Below are 22858 nucleotides of genomic sequence, written 5' to 3' on the forward strand. Positions count from 1 at the left end.
TGTTTTATGGCTGTGAGGTGTTTTTATTACGTGTTTTATGGCTGAGGTGTTTTTATCACGTGTTTTATGGCTGTGAGGTGTTTTTATTACGTGTTTTATGGCTGTGAGGTGTTTTTATTACGTGTTTTATGGCTGTGAGGTGTTTTTATTACGTGTTTTATGGCTGTGAGGTGTTTTTATTTCGTGTTTTATGGCTGTGAGGTGTTTTTATGTCGTGTTTTATGGCTGTGAGGTGTTTTTATAACGTGTTTTATGGCTGTGAGGTGTTTTTATTACGTTTTATGGCTGTGAGGTGTTTTTATTTTGTGTTTTATGGCTGTGAGGTGTTTTTATTACGTTTTATGGCTGTGAGGTGTTTTTATTTCGTGTTTTATGGCTGTGAGGTGTTTTTATTACGTTTTATGGCTGTGAGGTGTTTTTATAACGTGTTTTATGGCTGTGAGGTGTTTTTATTACGTTTTATGGCTGTGAGGTGTTTTTATTACGTTTTATGGCTGTGAGGTGTTTTTATTTCGTGTTTTATGGCTGTGAGGTGTTTTTATTACGTGTTTTATGGCTGAGGTGTTTTTATCACGTGTTTTATGGCTGTGAGGTGTTTTTATTACGTGTTTTATGGCTGTGAGGTGTTTTTATTACGTGTTTTATGGCTGTGAGGTGTTTTTATTACGTGTTTTATGGCTGTGAGGTGTTTTTATTTCGTGTTTTATGGCTGTGAGGTGTTTTTATGTCGTGTTTTATGGCTGTGAGGTGTTTTTATAACGTGTTTTATGGCTGTGAGGTGTTTTTATTACGTTTTATGGCTGTGAGGTGTTTTTATTACGTTTTATGGCTGTGAGGTGTTTTTATTTTGTGTTTTATGGCTGTGAGGTGTTTTTATTACGTTTTATGGCTGTGAGGTGTTTTTATTTCGTGTTTTATGGCTGTGAGGTGTTTTTATTACGTTTTATGGCTGTGAGGTGTTTTTATTACGTTTTATGGCTGTGAGGTGTTTTTATTTCGTGTTTTATGGCTGTGAGGTGTTTTTATCACGTGTTTTATGGCTGTGAGGTGTTTTTATCACGTATTTTATGGCTGTGAGGTGTTTTTATCACGTGTTTTATGGCTGTGAGGTGTTTTTATTACGTGTGTTATGGCTGTGAGGTGTTTTTATTACGTTTTATGGCTGTGAGGTGTTTTTATTACGTGTTTTATGGCTGTGAGGTGTTTTTATTACGTTTTATGGCTGTGAGGTGTTTTTATTACGTGTTTTATGGCTGTGAGGTGTTTTTATTTCGTGTTTTATGGCTGTGAGGTGTTTTTATTACGTGTTTTATGGCTGTGAGGTGTTTTTATTACGTGTTTTATGGCTGTGAGGTGTTTTTATTACGTGTTTTATGGCTGTGAGGTGTTTTTATTACGTGTTTTATGGCTGTGAGGTGTTTTTATTTCGTGTTTTATGGCTGTGAGGTGTTTTTATTACGTGTTTTATGGCTGTGAGGTGTTTTTATTACGTGTTTTATGGCTGTGAGGTGTTTTTATTACGTGTTTTATGGCTGTGAGGTGTTTTTATTACGTGTTTTATGGCTGTGAGGTGTTTTTATTACGTGTTTTATGGCTGTGAGGTGTTTTTATTATGTGTTTTATGGCTGTGAGGTGTTTTTATCACGTGTTTTATGGCTGTGAGGTGTTTTTATTACGTGTTTTATGGCTGTGAGGTGTTTTTATTTCGTGTTTTATGGCTGTGAGGTGTTTTTATTACGTTTTATGGCTGTGAGGTGTTTTTATTACGTGTTTTATGGCTGTGAGGTGTTTTTATCACGTGTTTTATGGCTGTGAGGTGTTTTTATCACGTGTTTTATGGCTGTGAGGTGTTTTTATTTCGTGTTTTATGGCTGTGAGGTGTTTTTATTACGTGTTTTATGGCTGTGAGGTGTTTTTATTACGTGTTTTATGGCTGTGAGGTGTTTTTATTACGTTTTATGGCTGTGAGGTGTTTTTATTACGTGTTTTATGGCTGTGAGGTGTTTTTATTACGTGTTTTATGGCTGTGAGGTGTTTTTATTACGTGTTTTATGGCTGTGAGGTGTTTTTATTTCGTGTTTTATGGCTGTGAGGTGTTTTTATTACGTGTTTTATGGCTGTGAGGTGTTTTTATTACGTGTTTTATGGCTGTGAGGTGTTTTTATTACGTGTTTTATGGCTGTGAGGTGTTTTTATTACGTGTTTTATGGCTGTGAGGTGTTTTTATTACGTGTTTTATGGCTGTGAGGTGTTTTTATTATGTGTTTTATGGCTGTGAGGTGTTTTTATTATGTGTTTTATGGCTGTGAGGTGTTTTTATTTCGTGTTTTATGGCTGTGAGGTGTTTTTATTACGTGTTTTATGGCTGTGAGGTGTTTTTATTACGTGTTTTATGGCTGTGAGGTGTTTTTATTATGTGTTTTATGGCTGTGAGGTGTTTTTATTTCGTGTTTTATGGCTGTGAGGTGTTTTTATTACGTGTTTTATGGCTGTGAGGTGTTTTTATTACGTGTTTTATGGCTGTGAGGTGTTTTTATTACGTGTTTTATGGCTGTGAGGTGTTTTTATCACGTGTTTTATGGCTGTGAGGTGTTTTTATCACGTGTTTTATGGCTGTGAGGTGTTTTTATTACGTTTTATGGCTGTGAGGTGTTTTTATTTCGTGTTTTATGGCTGTGAGGTGTTTTTATTACGTTTTATGGCTGTGAGGTGTTTTTATTACGTGTTTTATGGCTGTGAGGTGTTTTTATTACGTGTTTTATGGCTGTGAGGTGTTTTTATTACGTGTTTTATGGCTGTGAGGTGTTTTTATTTCGTGTTTTATGGCTGTGAGGTGTTTTTATTACGTGTTTTATGGCTGTGAGGTGTTTTTATTACGTGTTTTATGGCTGTGAGGTGTTTTTATTACGTGTTTTATGGCTGTGAGGTATTTTTATTACGTGTTTTATGGCTGTGAGGTGTTTTTATTTCGTGTTTTATGGCTGTGAGGTGTTTTTATTACGTGTTTTATGGCTGTGAGGTGTTTTTATTACGTGTTTTATGGCTGTGAGGTGTTTTTATTACGTGTTTTATGGCTGTGAGGTGTTTTTATTACGTGTTTTATGGCTGTGAGGTGTTTTTATTACGTGTTTTATGGCTGTGAGGTGTTTTTATTATGTGTTTTATGGCTGTGAGGTGTTTTTATCACGTGTTTTATGGCTGTGAGGTGTTTTTATTACGTGTTTTATGGCTGTGAGGTGTTTTTATTTCGTGTTTTATGGCTGTGAGGTGTTTTTATTACGTTTTATGGCTGTGAGGTGTTTTTATTACGTGTTTTATGGCTGTGAGGTGTTTTTATCACGTGTTTTATGGCTGTGAGGTGTTTTTATCACGTGTTTTATGGCTGTGAGGTGTTTTTATTACGTTTTATGGCTGTGAGGTGTTTTTATTTCGTGTTTTATGGCTGTGAGGTGTTTTTATTACGTTTTATGGCTGTGAGGTGTTTTTATTACGTGTTTTATGGCTGTGAGGTGTTTTTATTACGTGTTTTATGGCTGTGAGGTGTTTTTATTACGTGTTTTATGGCTGTGAGGTGTTTTTATTACGTGTTTTATGGCTGTGAGGTGTTTTTATTTCGTGTTTTATGGCTGTGAGGTGTTTTTATTACGTGTTTTATGGCTGTGAGGTGTTTTTATTACGTGTTTTATGGCTGTGAGGTGTTTTTATTACGTGTTTTATGGCTGTGAGGTGTTTTTATTACGTGTTTTATGGCTGTGAGGTGTTTTTATTACGTGTTTTATGGCTGTGAGGTGTTTTTATTATGTGTTTTATGGCTGTGAGGTGTTTTTATCACGTGTTTTATGGCTGTGAGGTGTTTTTATTACGTGTTTTATGGCTGTGAGGTGTTTTTATTTCGTGTTTTATGGCTGTGAGGTGTTTTTATTTCGTGTTTTATGGCTGTGAGGTGTTTTTATTACGTTTTATGGCTGTGAGGTGTTTTTATTTCGTGTTTTATGGCTGTGAGGTATATATATATATATAGATAGATAGATAGATATTATATAGATAGATAGATAGATATTAGATAGATAGATAGATAGATATATATATATATATATATATATATATATATATATATATATATATATATATATATATATATACATATATATATATATATATATATATATATATGTTTTTAGGCTTCACACTTTGAAATATTGGATCTGGATATGGATCTTCACCAAAATCGAAATGTTTCTTCCTTGTCAGACACCCAACCTGTCCACCAAGTTTTTTGTTTTTTTTCACACCAAGTCGAGGCTCGTGTGGGAGTTAACACATAGAACATATAATAAAGGGAGCGGGAGACAAGAGGGGTAAAAAGAGGGAAGCACAACAACAGTGGGAAACAGGGACATCGGGAGATCCGTGGAAGGGAAGGGGCTGGAGCGGGTACACGGCATAAACAAATAGACACTACTAGGACTTTCAGGAAAGAAAAATAATGAATATGAATTGAAATGAAAGGAAATATGAAATATGAATTATGAATATGAATATGAAATATGAATGAAAGGTGAAAATAATGAAACAGGAAAGAAAGCGGATATATAAAAAAGGCGAAAAAGGTTTTGACCGAATCAGTCCACAACTTTTTGAAATGTCATGCTACATAACATTTTTGGCCCTATTACTCAATGGTGAAGAAACACTTAAAAAAATAATGGATCTGGATCGGGATCTTCACCAAAATGTAATAATTTCGTCCTTGTCCCACACTCAACCTGTGCACCAAATTTCGTCCGAATCTGTCCACAACTTTTTGAGATATCCTGCTCACAGACAAACAAACAGACAGGGGTGAGAACATAACCTCCCTCCATCTTCAGTGGTGGAAGTAACTAGAAAACTACCACTCTGGTGATGCAACATGGAGAATGTAAACATTACATTTTACTAAATATGATTAACAAGCAACAGAGCAGAATACTTTACATTTCTTTATTATTACTGCTATAAATGGTACACTTACTTATATCACCTTGTTTGTGTTTTTTAAACTTCGAGAAATTCCAAAAATTACGACATCATTCTAGATTTTGATGGCACCAAAAACAAAGGGAAAGTTCCAAAATATCATCACCTGGCTGTTCAATCTCCATGCTATTTGCTGTCCATTAAGAAGCATTTACACAACATTGTGAACGTCGTGATTAAACATTTTAAATGCGACTGGAATTGATGAAAGCAGTCGCAAAAGGATGAATTTAAAAAAGAATCCTGCAAATGCTCATTTTATAATCATCGCCCTCAAATTACACCAGACGGGTGTGAAAACCGGTCCAAAATCAGCGATCGGTGCAAAATCAGGGTCCATATGATGCTCTGTCGGTGCTTGCCGAAACAGCCCCGGCGCACAGACGACACACTGGGTGGTTTGCTCTTCTTGTTCTCTTTTTCCCAGCGGTCGTCATGGCAGCAATTTGTAATTTGACAATGTGCCAGCACACTTGCCCACTCTTGTGGAAAAAAAAAAAAACACCGTGGGATCTTTAACGTCCACCAGCAAATGCCAGCACATGGGGCACCCGGTTTAATTTATATGCCAAAGGACGGCGGACTTATTGATGTATTGCGCGGCCTGATAAGCACCAGCGTTTATAATTGGGTCGGGAATCAAACCCAGACGACACGGCTCAAAGGCGAGCACATTACCTCAAAACTATCTCACAGCCAAAAAGCGATTAGTACCACATAATGTTGGTCCAAAAAAATTCCTGTGCAGAAAAGTGAATTGTTGCCGTTGATTCGAGGCTGATCCTAAACTCTAAAGTTGTCTCGACTAAGTAGGCTTGCCATGAAGTCCAGAAGGAACTCTTCAAGACCATTTCATCATCTCCTCCTACATACCTGCTTTCCTCCTCCTGCACCAGCACAGACATCGACACAGGCCTTTCCTCCACCAAAACAAGGAAAGCAGCTCAGGAATTGATGGCAGCCATCCTGAATTATTGAAGAACTCGTGACCTCACAGACGTGATTGGTTGGCTTCTCTTTTCATCAACATCCATGCAACTGGAGTCATACCATCAACCTGGAGAGAGGCTGAAAGTCATTGCCATCCGTAAGCCAGGGAATCCTGCTGCTGACCCATCTAGCTATCGGCCCACATCTCTGATGCGTACGACATACAGGTCGTTCCAGCCAGGCTCTCTCCAATGGTAGAGACCAGCCTTCCCACCAAGGAACGAGCTTGGTTCAGACCTGGTTCAGACCTGGTTCAGAACTGGTTCAGAACTGGTTCAGACCTGCTTCAGACCTGCTTCAGACCTGCTTCAGACCTGCTTCAGACCTGCTTCAGACCTGCTTCAGACCTGGTTCAGAACTGGTTCAGAACTGGTTCAGAACTGGTTCAGAACTGTTCAGCCTGGTGAACGTATGCACTCCACCCTCGCCAGAGGAGAGGGTATTGCATTTGAATCCGTTTGTTTGTCTGTCTATCCACACAGAATAAATATGGTTGTTCTGCAACATTTGGTCCGATTGACAGAAAATGTTCACCATAGTTGCGCCGCATCTCGTAGAATTTTTATGATAATTATGACGTCATAGGTCATGTGGTACGGGCGCCATCTTGGCAAAACCGAAAAAATTTGCACCTCTATATCTCCGAAAGCCCTGCATAGAAAAAATTGAGACATGGCTCATTGTAAATAACTCTCCATAGGAGAATAACATATGTTAATGATGGTCATAGGTGCCTCCATTATGACATCATAATTCGACAAGTACAAAACTTCATCTGATCCAGATGGAATTTCTTGAGCGTCATCTGGGGATAAATTGGTGGAGAAAAAAGTAATAATGATGACGTCATCGGTCAGGTGGTTCGGCCGCCATATTTGTTTCAACACAAAAGCCTTAAAAATCACGAAAAACACCTTCTGGCGAGGGTCTGCAATCTCCGATTGCTCTTTCTTGTTTTAAATTAGTTTCAATGACATTCCTAGACAATGGACAACTCAACATAGTAGTTGGGACCTCGGCATTGTAAAACTGTGCTCAGATAGGAACACCAAACAGGACTGCCAGGTTTTATCGTTTGTTTTTCCTTGATATTTTCAAGGTGCAATTAAAAGAATTCCTCGAAAGCAAATATGAATCTCTCTCCTGTTGGTGGTTCTTCAGTAGGAGGAATTTTCAGTACTTTCTTGTATAAATCCCAGTGCGCCGCAATATTGTGGAAACTGAAAAACCTTCACTCCCCCGCATGAGGAGGCATGACATGTCAGATTGTGCTTCGATGACAGCCATGCCCGGATAAACTAATTGCTACTGAAAAGATAATTCTTATGAATACATTTTCCGCCCGTTCCCCACTGTGAGGACCTTGCACACTCGATTGTGAGTCAGCACTTATAATCCACAGCAATTTGCACATTGCGTAATATGAACTTTACCGCACTTTTCTAGTACATACCTGACTGGGCTGCTTAATCTGGCATCATAAAGGAAAAAGAAAACTTCTGCTTCATCGCCAAAGACGTTGCACGAGAAACTCCTCAAGACAAGTGAAAGATGGTGAGTGGAAGAAGTTGGCCACGCAGGCTGCATGCTTCGGCCCAGTCTGCTCTCCGACTGCGCGCACACAACATGCATGTTCCAATCACTTTCAATCGACTTTGGGCAATTCTTACTTGGTTATCATTGCTCATTTCAACTGACTCTTCTCTTAGCTAGTCTCCACTTCAATTTAAACAAGCTTCATCAAATAATTCCCACCTACATCAAATATTAATTATTCCCTTTATCCTCCGATTCCACTTCCTTGTGCTCTTTATTCTCCCTCTCTCACCCTTAACTCCAACTTCCTAACATTCCTCAATCTCTAGCCCCAATCAGTCCCTCAATTCCAACTCCAGTTTATATGATTCCATTGCCTCTGTTTATCGAAGTCTAACAATCGAACGACATAATTGAGTAAATAATTATTATAAGGCAGAAGGAGAAAATATGACTCGATTCCATCAACGATTTAAAGGATAGGAAACCATCATCCTTTCATAAAGCTTTCGGTCACACTCCATGATAGTCATGCTCCGAGATAAGACGATTCAAAGGGACAATAAGGTATCCAAGCGCAGAAAGCTTTCCAACGCAAGAAGTGAGAGGTGAGAGGTGAGAGGTGAGAGGTCATGAGCAGGTTATGGTGAGATGTGGAATGTTGTGCTCATTCCAATCACAAAAAATGAATCGTGTACTGTGTGCAGAAGGGTAACCAAAGCAATTGTAGGAGACGTGCATAAAAGACACATACCCGGGCGAGGCTTTGCAGGGCGTTGTGCCTGCTGGACGCATGCTGCAGGACAGACACACAGACAGATACAGATGGAAACCAAGACAAACAGGATGTCTCGATGGTATAAACAGCACAAAGCATGAGGATGGTGCAGAAAACGTTCTGGTTTTGGTTTTTCCGTCAATTTCATTTCCATCTGCTTACCTGAAGAGTGAAGACAAACAATTGAATGTAGGAAACCAAATCCGAGAGAAAAAGAATTTCAGGCTGCAAAGCTCAAGAGTAATAAAAAAAATAAAAACAACCACCTTTAGAGGCCATTTTTTCCCCGCAAAGCGGGGGTTGGCCTTTTTCGGGGACCGTGGTTGTTGTTGTTTTTCGGTCCCCTTTTTGAAGCAATGTTTTACGGCCGGATGCCCTTCCTGCCGCCAACCCTTTTTGTCGCCTTTTTACGACAAACAGCGAATTACCAGTGAACTGGTACTCAATAATTATTTAAAAATTAACAACGATGGAACATAACAATCAGAATTATTCTACAAGTCAAAATCGACCCCGACGCAACCTCATGGAGCAATGATCGAGAGAATGCTCATTACTTAGATTTCTCAAGCTGCTGGTTTTCTGAGCGATTTGAAGGATGGGGGGGAAGCGGTGTTCTGCATCATAGATTTTCAGCAACACAAATGACAGTAAAAAGAGGGAGGTGAAAGGAACATTTGCATGGGGACAGATGGGAGGATCACAGAGGATGAGGAAATCTCCCAGAATGCAGTGCCAATGTTTGGCAAAGCAAAACTTACAAACCATCATGTGCCAGAATATGCACACGAGCTCCAAACCCGACAGGTAAAGCATAATGCAAGCAAGTCTCACTTGCACAGTTGAGTCTTGCACTGTCGCATCCTCCTCTTGTCATGTAATATTGAGCGAGGAATTATATATATGTACATAAATATATATATATATACGACAAATAGAGGGAGATACTTTTAACTTATCACCACTCTACTGTTCCTTTTGTCCTGTTACATCCTGATACATCCAGTGTTCCATGAGCCTTGTATACATAAAACAAAAATAAATAAATAAAATAAGAAAGGACAAGTTAAAAGTATACAACGGACACAGACAGTTTCCACCTTTTGACTCGACATGGTCCATGATCATCTACAAATGTCATGCCATTTCAAATGCACTATATACTCCAACATTGTGCGAGGTAAGGTGTTTTATTCACTCTCTAGTTGCCCTCGCCAGACGAGCGGTTATTGCATTTGAGTCAGTTTGTTACTTGCCGGAAAAAATTCCGGCAAGTATGTTGGTTGGTTGGCTTGTCTGTCTGTCTGTCTGTCTGTCTATTTGTGTGCAGTACTACGTCTACATCGTTGCACATAGCGTCACCGTACTTTCACACATATTTGCCTTGCCCTGGAATAGACTGTGCCCAATTTTTAACTCTCTAGGCCCAAGGCCTCCATTTTGACGTCATAATTCGATAATTCGACAAGTACAAAACTTCATCCGATCAAGATGAAATTTCTTGAGCATAATCTAAGAATAAATTAGTTTAGAAAACAAATAATGATGACGTCATCGGTCACGTAGTTCGGCCGCCATCTTGGAAAACCGAAAAACTTCGCACATCTATATCTCCGAAAGTGCTGAATAGAAAAAATTGAGACATGGCTCATTGTAAAGAACTCTCCATGGGGAATAAAATATGTTAATGATGATGTCATCGGTCACGTGGTTCGGCCGCCATCTTGGAAAAACCGAAAAACTTAATCCAAAATGGCCGATAAAAAAGTACATTCCGGCAAGTCCTCGGTCTCTGGCCGATTTTTCATTTGTTTGTTTGTCTGCACAGAACAAGTATGATTTTCTCTGCAACCGTTGGTCCGTTTGAGACGAAATTTTCACCATAAGTGCACCTCCTCATGTAGAATTTGAATGATAATTATGATGTCATAGGTCACATGGTACAGGCACCATCTTGAAAATATGAAAAACTTTGCACCTCTATCTCCGAAAGCAATGCGAAGAAAAAAAATTCAGACATGGCTCATTGTAAATAACTCTCTGTATACAACAACAACAACAACAACAACAACAACAGGCATTTTAAGGCCAAATTTTCCCTGCAAGAGCGGGTGTTAGCCTTGCGGTCCCCATGACAATCTTCTCCATTTTGCCATATTTTCTGCATCTCCCCTTGTTAACCCCCTTGCCCGCATTTCTTCTTCGACCATCTTTAGCCAAGTCTTTCTCGGTCTTCCCCGTCCTCTACTTCCTTCTACATTCATTTCCATCACTCTTCTCAACCAGTCACTTTCATCCTTCCTCAACACATGACCAAACCATCTCAACCTGTTCCTCTTCACAGCATCAATCACAGGCTCTATTCCCATCATCTTTCGCAATTCATCATTTGTCTTCCTCTCTCTCAACGATACTCCACACATCCACGGAACCATTCGCATTTCCACCCTTTCCAGCCTTCGTTGCTGCTCTACGTTCTGTATGGGGAATAATATATGTTAATGGTGATGTAATAGGTTCCTCCATTATGATGTCATAATTCGACAAGTACAAAACTTCATCCGATCAAGATGAAATTTCTTGAGCGTCATCTGGTGATAAATTGTTGGAGAAAAAATAATAGTGACATCAGTCACGTGGTTCAGCCACCATTTTTGTTTTAACACAAAACCCTAAAAAACCACTAAAAACCCTTTTTATTCGATATGGCGAAACAGATGTAGACAAAACATTATATGCATGATCGCATACCCATGACAAATAAATTACAATACTGAATTCGGTTTTATAAAGAGGACGTCATGTGTCTCGCGTGTCTGATAAAAGTGCCGTTGTACAAAATAATGAAAGAATGTACAAAAAGACCCCACAAAGTACACCGCAAAAACACGTCCTGTCGAGGGTCTGCAATCTCTGATTGCTCTTTCTAGTTACCCTCACCTGAGGAGAGGGCATTGCATTCGAGTCCGTTTGTTACTTGCCGGAATCGATTCCGGCAAGTATGTTGGTTGGTTGGTTGGTTGGTTGGTTGGTTGGTTTGTCTGTCTGTCTGTTTGTGCGCAGTACTACGTCCACATCTACATCCTTACACATAGCATCGCCACACTTTACACACATATTTGCCTTGCCCTGGAATAGACTGTGCCCAATTTTTAACACTCTAGGCCCAATGTCAAGCTCAAGGTCACCCAAAACGTGAAATCAGGGGGGTCGAGTTTTCATTTAAAATATATTTCAAACCACTATAACTCTAAAAGTACAAGAGATATGCATACACTTACTCTTACTGACATATAGGAAGTCACATACGACATTTCATTTGGCACCATGACCTTTGACCTTGAGTGACCTTGAAAGGTCAAACTCAAGGTCAAAAATTGTTTTTTTACTTATAACTCTGTCAAACATCCGATTCCCTTCCAACCAACACAAAAATGTTCATTATTCAATTCCCGAAAAATAACATTTGGCATAAAATGGTCAAAAATGCTGTTTTAATTATTTTTGGGGTCAAAGGTCAAGGGTCCAAGTTTTCATTGAAAATATATTTCAAACCACTTAGGGGTGTTGCAAAATAAATGATACTTTTTTTCCCCAAATAAAAGATGAAATGAAGTTTCAATCGGATGAAAATCCAACCATAGGCTTTATTTCATTCAAAAATTAAAAACTCACATTTAATATGCATCAATACGTCCACCATTATCTTCAGAAACCATTTGAAGTTGACTTTTAAAAGATTTCAGCAAAGACACGAACATTAGTCGCAAATATGATGGAGACAACACGCAGGCAACATGCATGACACGTCATGATGACGCACGCGAAATTTGAATTAAAAAATCACGGACATGTGGTCAATGCAATCTGGGGGGAAAAAGTATCATTTATTTTGCAACACCCTACATAACTCTGAAAGGACAAGAGATATGCATACAATTACTCAGTTACCTTCCATTGATTAGCGTATATACTATATAGATGTATAGATTTCCCGCCATTTTGATCCAAAATGGCCGATAAAAAAAGTACATTCCAGCAAGTCCTGACCGATTTTTCATCTGTTTGTCTGTTTGTTTGTCCGCACAGAATAAATATGATTTTCTCTGCAACCGTTGGTCTGATTGACAGGAAAATTTCACCATAGGTGCAATTCCACCTGGAGAATTTTTTTATGATAATTATGACGTCATAGGTCACGTGGTTCGGCCGCCATCTTGGAAAATCGAAAAACTTTGCACCTCTATATCTCCGAAAGTGCTGAACAGAAAAAATTGAGACATGGCTCATTGTAAAGAACTCTCCATGGGGAATAAAATGTTAATGATGACGTCATTAGTCACGTGGTTCGGCCGCCATCTTGGAAAAACCGAAAAACTTTGCACCTCTATATCTCCGAAAGTGCTGAACAGAAAAAATTGAGACATGGCTCATTGTAAATAACTCTCCATGGGGAATAAAATATGTTAATGATGATGTCATAGGTGCCTCCATTATGACATCATAATTCGACAAGTACAAAACTTCATCCGATCAAGATGAAATTTTAAGAGCATAATCTAGGAATAAATTAGTTTAGAAAAAAAATAATGATGTCCTCGGTCAAGTGGTTCGGCCGCCATATTTGTTTTAACGCAAAAGCCTTAAAAACCACTGAAAATACATCCTGGCGAGGGTTTGCAATCTCTGATTGCTCTTTCTTGTTTTGTTCTGTATTAGTCCTGTCTCTGGCAATCTGTGCAGAGCATCTACCTTGCTTTGCTGTTATGTTGCATACACTACTCAACACCTCATCTCTCGTTTCACAGCTGACAAAGACTACTTTCAAAGGCCAAGATGAATGCTGCACTTTCTTCCAGAGACGATGTGCTGTCTGTCTTAATCCCATGCAAGGGGATGCTCACATCCTGACGAATGACAGTTCCCATATTTTATTTCCCTTCTTTTCTGGTCTCTGGACAATCACTTTCAGACTCTGGAAGCTCAAAAAAGATGAGGTTACTCTTTCTACGTTCCCTCTCATTCAACTTGTCCATCTTGGTAGTAACTAAGCTCTCCATCACCTCAGTCTGTAGCTGAACACACCGCTTCACTTCTGATCTTCCGATGTTCCTTCTTCATCTCAATACATCACTCACCACTCTTGTCACTGCTCTCCATTTCAGATCTCAAACTCTTAACTTCTCCTTGAAGCTTGCTCTGCTGAGTTTGAAGAGTGTTCATGAAGCGTAATAGGTTCTCCGCACTCTTATTGCATGTTCTGCAGTGCCAGTGTAGGCTGCTCTCGTAATAGTAATCGGCTATCTCTGTGTTCAACCAGAAACTACTGGGGCAACACAACAACAACAACTACAACAACGAGCCACCCTTTATCTGCAATATCTCCTATCAATATCAACAACAACAACTACGACCCTGGTGTTGGGCTAGCGGCTAGGGTGCCGGCTTAGGATCCTAGGATCCTGGGTTCGAATCCCGGTCGATCACTGAATTAACGCCAGGGGGGGTTGACTCAGCCTGTCATCCTTCCGAGGTCGGCTAATTAAGTACCAGTTCACTGGTAATTCCCTGTTTGTCGTTAAAGGCGGCAAAAAGGGTTGGCGTCAGGAAGGGCATCCGGCCGTAAAACATTGCTTCAAAAAGGGGACCAAAAAACAACAACAACCACGGTTCCCGAAAAAGGCCAACCCCCGCTTTGCGGGGAAAAATGGCCTCTAAAGGTGGTTATCTCACTTTGCGCTGTGCTGAATCTCTATGTTCTTGCCCTACTGGTTTCCCTTCACGCCATTTATGCTATTTCCATTTTCGAAAGTCTTGCAACAATGATTACTACATGAAGAGCAAGGATACCAGAAAACCACAACCTTGCAATGATCATTCATAAAATGCATTAAACAATCCAACACCGCCTGGGAGAGTTCCGCTGAGCTGGGGAACAACTATGACACTGCAACCTGAACGCATTTTGAATGCGGCCTAAGTTATGCAAAGAAATACCCCAAGACCTCTGAAGTTGCATTTTTGCTCTTTAGCTGCAGCAAAGCTGTGCATGCAAATACTCGACTCGAGCGAAGTCGATGGCACACCATGCCAACCCCCACGCTTCCCACCTAAAGCTAATTTGAAAAAATGGCAAAAAATTCCACCAGGAATGACCCAATATCAAAATTTCAGCTTAATTTTTTTTCCCTGTTTTATCCCCTATAACTCTATAACCACATGCGGAATGAACTGGTGGTCAAATTTTTAAAAATCGTTACAAATTTCATGCATCCCCCGATTTGTTGATTGCATACACAAAGTTTAATTAAAAATGTATTAAAAATCTGCCCGTAATTGAGTCTTTTTGGTATTTGACCTTTTGACCCCACCACAATGGGCGAAAAATGATACTACTCTTGCATCTTCCTACCATGTGATTCACGTAACTACCAAGTTTGGTGAATTTCTGCCCAACTGTTTGGCAGGAGATAGCGTGACGGACGGACACAGAGACAGACGGACACAGAGACAGACGGAGCTGATTTATTACAATGTCCCCTCATTTCTTTTCAAAAGGCGTGTAGATAATAAGTGAACGTCCTTACTTAGGGAGCTCTCAACAGCACCTACACATGAAAACAGAGTACGACAAACACGAAGCAAGCAACAAATACAAACCGTATATTATCGGAAGGTCGAATGAAATTTCGAAAATAATAAAACAATAATCACATCATAAAAAAGTTAATTGTACAAATCCATATTCTGTTTGTTTGATGAAAAGTAAAGTGCAGCACTACACATGTACAAGATAAACAAACACTTGTCAAAAATACAATCAAATTCTAGAAATACCATTATAAGTATCATACAGAGCGTATAACAACACGATACCAGCTCCCTTCCAAGCCACTTCAACACAAGAGGTCATTAGGCCAATCAGACCTGAGCAATGCTTGCCAACCTGTGGTTGTTTGAACACATTCTGTCCTTTTTCATTCTAAAAAATTTTATTTTCTTTATAACTGTTTTTAAAATCTTTGTTACGACTGCTGAAGCAGTTTCTTCGCAAGCATTACACTGGGTGGTTTGCCATTGACCTCCCAACGGGGTTAGGGCAGGAATTTGTAACTTGGGTCATGGTGACGGCGATAGGTCGCCTACTCTTCACAAAGGACACCGTGCGGTCTTTAACGTCCACGAACTAATGCCAGCGGACGGGACGCCCCTTTAACGCCCATCCGAGGGACGCCACACACACTGATGAATTATCCTACCTGTGAAACACCAGGATGACAGTTTATAGCTGGGTCCGGATTCAAACCTACAATGGGCAGCTTAAGGGGAGTGTGCGTGAGTGTGCGTACCTCCAAGCCCCTTTTTAATACATAAGTATATATGACTAGTAAGCTTTATCCAAATATAAATCTAAACATTATACTTTTGTTTTGAATGCTCTTCGGAAGTGCGATTTAACACACCAAACTATTATGATGAAACAGTACAGGTAAATCATAGGTGTTGTAATCATTCATCATCAGGGCTTTATCACCACAATGCAGAGGTAGAACCAGTCTGGATACAGAAACAAAACCAAGAATCAATTTTCTGAATCAATTTGTAGCATAACATGTTGAAGGAGCTGCGCTCCAACGCGAGTCGAAAGAAGTGAGGCGACCAAAGACAGAATTCGTCCGAGTTGCTTTATTGAAACAAAACAGCTCAGGTATTCTCCCAAAAGCCCGTTTATCGGGCAGCAATATATATACACATTTATGTCGGGAAGTTTGCCCGGCAAAAGCTATACCGGGCATGCCCGGGTGTCAAGGGCGAGCCTTGGAAAGGCGAGTCTGGACCTGCCCGGGCGTGTTTGGCTGCGGCCTGGCAAGTCGAGGCTGGGCGTGCCCGGGCGCTCTGGACGAGCACTGGAAAGGCGAGAGCGGGCATGCCCGGACGCTCTGGGCGAGCCCTGGAAAGGCGATAGCGGGCATGCCCGGACGCTCTGGGCGAGCCCTGGAAAGGCGATAGCGGGCATGCCCGGACGCTCTGGGCGAGCCCTGGGAAGGCGATAGCGGGCATGCCCGGACGCTCTGGGCGAGTCCTGGAAAGGCGAGAGCGGGCATGCCAGGGAAAGACGAGACCGGGCTTGCCCGGGAGGTTCGGGCGTGCCCGGGAACAGTGAGTCCGGGCATGCCCGGGAGAGGCGTGTCTGGCCGTGTTCTGGCCGGTGCAAGGCGATTGTGTGCATCCAGCGGTAACCGCTACACACGCCCCTCCAGAATCGATCTGCACCAGCAGGGTCAATTTAAGGGGGTCCGGATGACCCGGCCGAAGCGACCCCTGGAGGGTCGTGGGGAGGGGTCCGACGTGGTGGTGGGTGGTCGAGCGGGGGGAAATGTGGACGGGGGGCGGCCTCACCGCGGAGGAAGGGCCAACCGTGGTGGTCGGTCGACGTCCATGTGCGCCGGTTTGAGGCGGTCCACAGAGATCCGGTCCGACCGGCCGCCAACGTCGACGACAAAGGACTTGTCGCCCCGTCGCAGGACCCGGAAGGGCCCGTCGTACGGTGGCCGGAGTGGCCCCCGGTGCGCGTCATGACGCACAAAGACGTACTCCGCTGTGCGAAGCGCCGGGGGGACGTAGGACTGGGGGCCACCGTGGCGGGACGTTGGCACGGGGGCAAATCGGAGGGCGGCCTCCTGGAGGTCCGAGCGCTGGTGTGCGGTGGACCAGGGACTGGTAGCATCGGGCACGAACTCGCCCGGGACGCGGAGCGGCTGGCCGTAGACGAGCTCGGCGGCGGACGCCCGGAGGTCCTCCTTGGGGGCCGTGCGGAGGCCCAAAAGGACCCACGGCAGCCGGTCGGTCCAACCGTCGTCCTGAAGGCCGGCCATGAGTGCGGCCTTCATGGAGCGGTGAAACCGCTCGCACAACCCGTTGGCTTGGGGGTGCTAGGCCGTGGTGCGGTGCAGCGTGACCCCCAACGAGCGGGCGACCGCGCCCCAAAGTTCGGACGTGAACTGTGGGCCGCGGTCGGACGAGATGTCCGCCGGTGCGCCGAAGCGTGCGACCCAGGTGGCGATGAACGCCTGCGCCACGTCGGCGGTGGTGGTGGAGGTGAGGGGCACGGCCTCCGGCCACCTGGTGGTCCTGTCCACCATGGTGAGCAGGTGGGTGAACCCCAGCGATGGGGGCAGGGGACCCACCAGGTCCACGTGGACGTGGTCGAAACGCCATGCAGGCACGGTGAAAGGTGCCAGCGGGGCCTGGGTGTGGCGGTGGACCTTGGCCCGCTGGCAGGCCGTGCAGGCGTTGGCCCAGTCGCGGACATTCCGTCGAAGGCCGTGCCAGACGAAACGCGCCGACACCAGCTTCTGAGAAGCTTTCCGGCCCGGGTGAGAAAGGCCGTGGATGGAGGCGAAGATGCGGCGCTGCCAGGAAACGGGCACGATGTGGCGAGGCTGGCCCTGGGAGACGTCGCAGAGCAGGACGGTGCCCGCGAAGGGGATGTCGGCCAGGCGGAGGCCGGTGTCCGCCGCCCGGAGGGCCTGCACCGAGGTGTCGGTGGTCTGGTCGGCCGCCATGAGCGCGAAGTCCACGCCGAGGTGGACCGCGTTCGCGCTGGCCCGAGAAAGACAGTCGGCCACAGCGTTGTCTTTGCCGGCGACGTGCCGGATGTCCGTGGTGAATTCCGACACGGCGGAGAGGTGGCGCTGCTGGCGGGCCGACCACGTCTCCGTGACTTTGGCCATTGCGTAGACCAACGGCTTGTGGTCGACGAAAGCCGTGAACGGGCGGCCCTCCAGGAGGTGTCGGAAATGGCGAACGGCCAGGAATAGACCGAGCAGCTCGCGGTCGAACGTGCTGTATTTTAACTCGTTCGGCCGGAGCTGCCGGCTGAAAAAAGCGAGTGGCTGCCAAACCCCGTCCACCCATTGTTCATGGACGGCGCCCACCGCGTAGTTGGAGGCGTCCGTAGTGAGGGCGATGGGCGCGTTGAGCACCGGGTGAGCCAGCAGCGTTGCGTCGGCGAGGGCCCATTTTGCGCTCGTGAAGGCCGCGTCCATGGCCGCGGACCAAACAATGTCATGCTTGGCCGGCTTGCCCCGGAGGGCCTCGTAAAGGGGCCGCATGAGCTGAGCAGCGCGGGGCACGAATCGGTGATAAAAATTCACCATGCCGAGGAACTCTTGTAGGGCCTTGATGGAACGGGGACGCGGGAACGTGGTGATGGCCTCGACCTTGGTCGGCAGCGGCACGGCCCCGGTCTTGGTGATGCGGTGGCCCAAAAAGTCAACGGTCGTCGTGCCGAAGTGGCATTTGGCCGGGTTGACAATTAAGCCGTGCTCGCTGAGGCGACCGAACAGTGTTCGGAGGTGGAGGAGGTGCTGGCGTGCGGGGGACGTGCGGGGAACGCGGGACGTGCTGGCGACGAGGATGTCGTCCAGATAGACGAAAAGAAATGGCAGGTCGCGCAGCACGCCATCCATTAAGCGCTGGAACGCCTGGGCCGCGTTCTTGAGGCCAAACGGCATCCTCAAAAATTCGAACAAGCCGAACGGCGTGATGACGGCCGTCTTCGGGACGTCGGCCGCCCGGACAGGTACCTGGTGGTATCCCCGTATCAGGTCAATTTTGGAAAATATGACCCGTCCCGCCAAACGGGCGGAAAAGTCCTGGATGTGCGGGATCGGGTACCTGTCGGGGGTGGTAGCGTCGTTGAAGCGGCGGTAGTCGCCACACGGGCACCATCCGCCCCCCGGCTTTGGCACGATGTGCAGTGGTGAGGCCCACGCGCTATCGGAGCGCCGCACGATGCCGAGGTGCTCCAACGCGTCGAACTCGGCCTTTGCCATGGCGAGCTTGGCCGGGTCGAGGCGGCGGGCCCTGGCGTAGACCGGCGGGCCCGTAGTGGGTATGTGGTGCTCGATCCATGCCGCACTGCGACGGCCGAAAACGTCGGCCGTGTGAGGGCCGGGAATTCCGCGAGCAGGCGAGCGAACTCGTTCGCCGTCGGGAGGGCACACGCCAGTTCGGTCGGCGCGGCGCTGCTCATCGTGCACGCCAGGGAGCTGAAGGTCTCGGCGTTGACAAGGCGACGACGTTTGACGTCGACCAGCAGCCCGTGCGCGCAGAGGAAGTCGGCGCCCAGCAAAGCCATGGGGACGCAGGCGGTCACAAAGGTCCACTGAAAGCGCTGGCTGCCGAAGCAGAGGGTGACGTTGCGCGGGCCGAAAGTGCGTATGGCCGAGCCATTAGCAGCGACCAAAGAGGGGCCGCAAACGGCGTCCCGCCTGTCCTGCTCGGAGGCGGGTATGACGCTCAGTTGGGCGCCGGTGTCACAAAGGAAACGCCGCCCGGACGCTTTGTCCCGAATAAAAAGCAAGTTGCCCGATTGGCCGGCGCTCATGGCTGGGAATGAACGCCGGCCTGGCCGTTTCCCGACTTGCCGAAAGTGCACAGGGGTCGGCACGTCCGAGCCTTGTGTCCGAACCTGGCGTGGTAATAACACCACGCCTGGTCAGGTGGAGGCCCCGGCCGTCGTGTCGGAAGCGGTCGGTGCGGCGTGGCGGCCGCCAGTTTCACCGGCAGTTTGGCCTCCAACCGCGCAGGGCGCTCGGGCGTCGCCTCGGACGGCGGCAGGCTCCAGGTAGCCGCGCCGATGTGTTGGCCCGCCGAGATCTTATCGGCTTCCCTGGCGAGGGCGCGGGGATCGGTGATCGACGTGCCAGCCAGGGTGAGGCGTACCGGGTGAGGCAGCTGGCGAAGGAACAACTCGCGGAACAGAAAATCCGGAGAGTGCTCACCGAGCAACGAGAGCATATAGTCCATGCGCTCGGACGGGCGTGTGTCGCCGAGCTCGGGCAGGTCGAGCAGGCGCCATGCGCGTGCCGCCGGTGAGAGGGCGAAAGCGTCGAGGAGGAGCGTCTTCAGCACGTCATACTTGTCGGCAGCCGGCGGGTGCTCGAGGAGGCTCAGGGCGCGGGCCGCGGTGGCGGAACCGAGCGCTGCCACGACGTGGTGGAAGCGGGTGTCATCCGCGGTGATGCCTCGCAGGGCGAACTGGGAGTCCGCCTGGGCGAACCAAACAGCCGCGTGAGCCTCCCAGAAGGTAGGCAGTTTAAGAGTCACTGCCGTGTCCATGTCGGTAGGTCACCAGTGAAGGAGCTGCGCTCCAACGCGAGTCGAAAGAAGTGACGTGACCAAAGACAGAATTCGTCCGAGTTGCTTTATTGAAACAAAACAGCTCAGGTATTCTCCCAAAAGCCCGTTTATCGGGCAGCAATATATATACACATTTATGTCGGGAAGTTTGCCCGGCAAAAGCTATACCGGGCATGCCCGGGTGTCAAGGGCGAGCCTTGGTAAGGCGATTCTGGACCTGCCCGGGCGTGTTTGGCTGCGGCCTGGCAAGTCGAGGCTGGGCGTGCCCGGGCGCTCTGGGCGAGCCCTGGAAAGGCGATAGCGGGCATGCCCGGGCGCTCTGGGCGAGCCCTGGAAAGGCGATAGCGGGCATGCCCGGACGCTCTGGGCGAGCCCTGGAAAGGCGATAGCGGGCATGCCCGGACGCTCTGGGCGAGCCCTGGAAAGGCGAGAGCGGGCATGCCCGGGAAAGACGAGACCGGGCTTGCCCGGGAGGTTCGGGCGTGCCCGGGAACAGTGAGTCCGGGCATGCCGGGGAGAGGCGCGTCTGGCCGTGTTCTGGCCGGTGCAAGGCGATTGTGTGCATCCAGCGGTAACCGCTACAATGTTAACAATGATGTCCATTGTCTCTGAAAAACAGCCGATGGTCTTAGCCACATGGTCCCAAATGCTAGGCCAATATAAGAGTAAGAATAAGAGTAAGACCATCACCCGTTCCCAAATGCTAGGTGCACATGAGACGAAGACCATCGGCCGTTCCGAAATGCTAGGTGCATATGAGACGAAGAACATCGGCCATTCCCAAATGCTGAGCCCATATGGGACTAAGAACATCGGCTGTTCCTAAATGCTGAGCCCATATGAGACTAAGACCATCGGCTGTTCCCAAATGCTGAGCCCATATGGGACTCAGACCATCGGCCGTTCCCAAATGCTGAGCCTATATGGGACTAAGAACATCGGCTGTTCCTAAATGCTGAGCTCATATGGGACTAAGAACATCGGCTGTTCCTAAATGCTGAGCCCATGTGGGACTAACACCATTGGCTGTTCCTAAATGCTGAGCCCATATGGGACTAAGACCATCGGCTGTTCCCAAATATTGAGCCCATATGAGACTAAGACCATCAGCCGTTCCGAAATGCTGAGCCCATATGAGACTAAGACCATCGGCTGTTCCCAAATGCTGAGCCCATATGGGACTAAGACCATCGGCCATTCCCAAATGCTGAGCCCATATGGGACCAAGACCATCAGCCATTCCCAAATGCTGAACCCATATGGGATTCAGACCATCAGCCGTTCCCAAATGCTAGGCCCATATGAGACTAAGACCATCGGCTGTTCACAAATGCTGAGCCAATATGGGACTAAGACCATCGGCCATTCCCAAATGCTGAGCCCATATGGGACTAAGACCATCGGCCATTCCCAAATGCTGAGCCCATATGAGAGTAAGAGTAAGACCATCACCCGTTCCCAAATGCTAGGCCCATATGAGACTAAGAGCATCGGCTGTTGCCAAATGCTGAGCCCATATGGGACTAAGACCATCGGCCATTCCCAAATGCTGAGCCCATATGGGACTCAGACCATCAGCTGTTCCCAAATGCTAGGCCCATATGAGACTAAGACCATCGGCTGTTCCCAAATGCTGAGCCTATATGGGAGCTCGAAATTGCCGATTTCAAACCATGACACAGGAAGTTCCATGCAAAGATCTCCAAGAATGCCACATTGTCCATTAGCAACATAAAGGAGTGACATTTGTCACAATATGTCAGCAGGACGTCAGCTTTATGCAAACCCCCTCTTTTATACACCTGTAAACCAATATCTTTAATTGATAAAAAAAACATAGCTTGCAGTCAAACTTTTCATAACCACAAAAATGGATGTCGCAATTTCATACCCAATTTGTGACGCCTCGAGAAAGTTTGCAGACAACAGCGCGAAAACCAACGCTCGATAACAAGAACGTCACACACAATGCAAATTGTATCAAGATGTGCCCACGAAGCCCGATCCGTACCAGTTTATAGAGTTCCGTGACGCTGATCTGGTCAGGGTCAACCATCTCGTAGTCACTTCGAGGAACCAAATCCAACCCCAACTGCCTGCATGGACGACATGCGGTGTCTCAGGTAAGTCTTACGAACACGTACCAGAAGTAAAAAAAACTTTTACAACTCACATGCATACATAAAACGTGCAACATGAATGTGCAACGCTGTACATGATTCATACGCCAGTGATGAGGTATTTCACAAATTACTATCATTCACCTTTTCCACTTCTTCATCTTTTCACCACAAAAGTCTTCAACTTGCATTCCAAGACGGTTATTTTATAGTATCGGGGTTGTTGTTTCTCGAACCACAACAGACACCAGACTTCGGTGTCTCGCCA

At 46.0% G+C, this 22858-nt stretch overlaps 1 protein-coding gene across 4 annotated transcripts in view; it reads right to left on the reverse strand.

Moving 5' to 3' along the window:
- The window catches only part of DOCK4 (dedicator of cytokinesis 4), a 267843-nt gene that overhangs the window by 144194 nt on the left and 100791 nt on the right, over nt 1-22858 (reverse strand). For all 4 annotated transcript variants that reach the window (XM_078786873.1, XM_078786872.1, XM_078786871.1 and 1 more), the window contains 3 exons: nt 22482-22566; nt 8300-8341; nt 7463-7620 (listed from right to left, as the gene is read on the reverse strand). In XM_078786873.1, the coding sequence (XP_078642999.1) occupies nt 7463-7620; nt 8300-8341; nt 22482-22566 (285 nt within the window). The remainder of the gene's footprint in view (nt 1-7462; nt 7621-8299; nt 8342-22481; nt 22567-22858) is intronic.

The sequence above is a fragment of the Myxine glutinosa genome, chromosome 11 (genome assembly GCF_964187855.1).
Source record: "Myxine glutinosa chromosome 11, kmMyxGlut1.1, whole genome shotgun sequence".
NCBI classification, from domain to species: Eukaryota; Metazoa; Chordata; class Myxini; order Myxiniformes; family Myxinidae; genus Myxine; species Myxine glutinosa.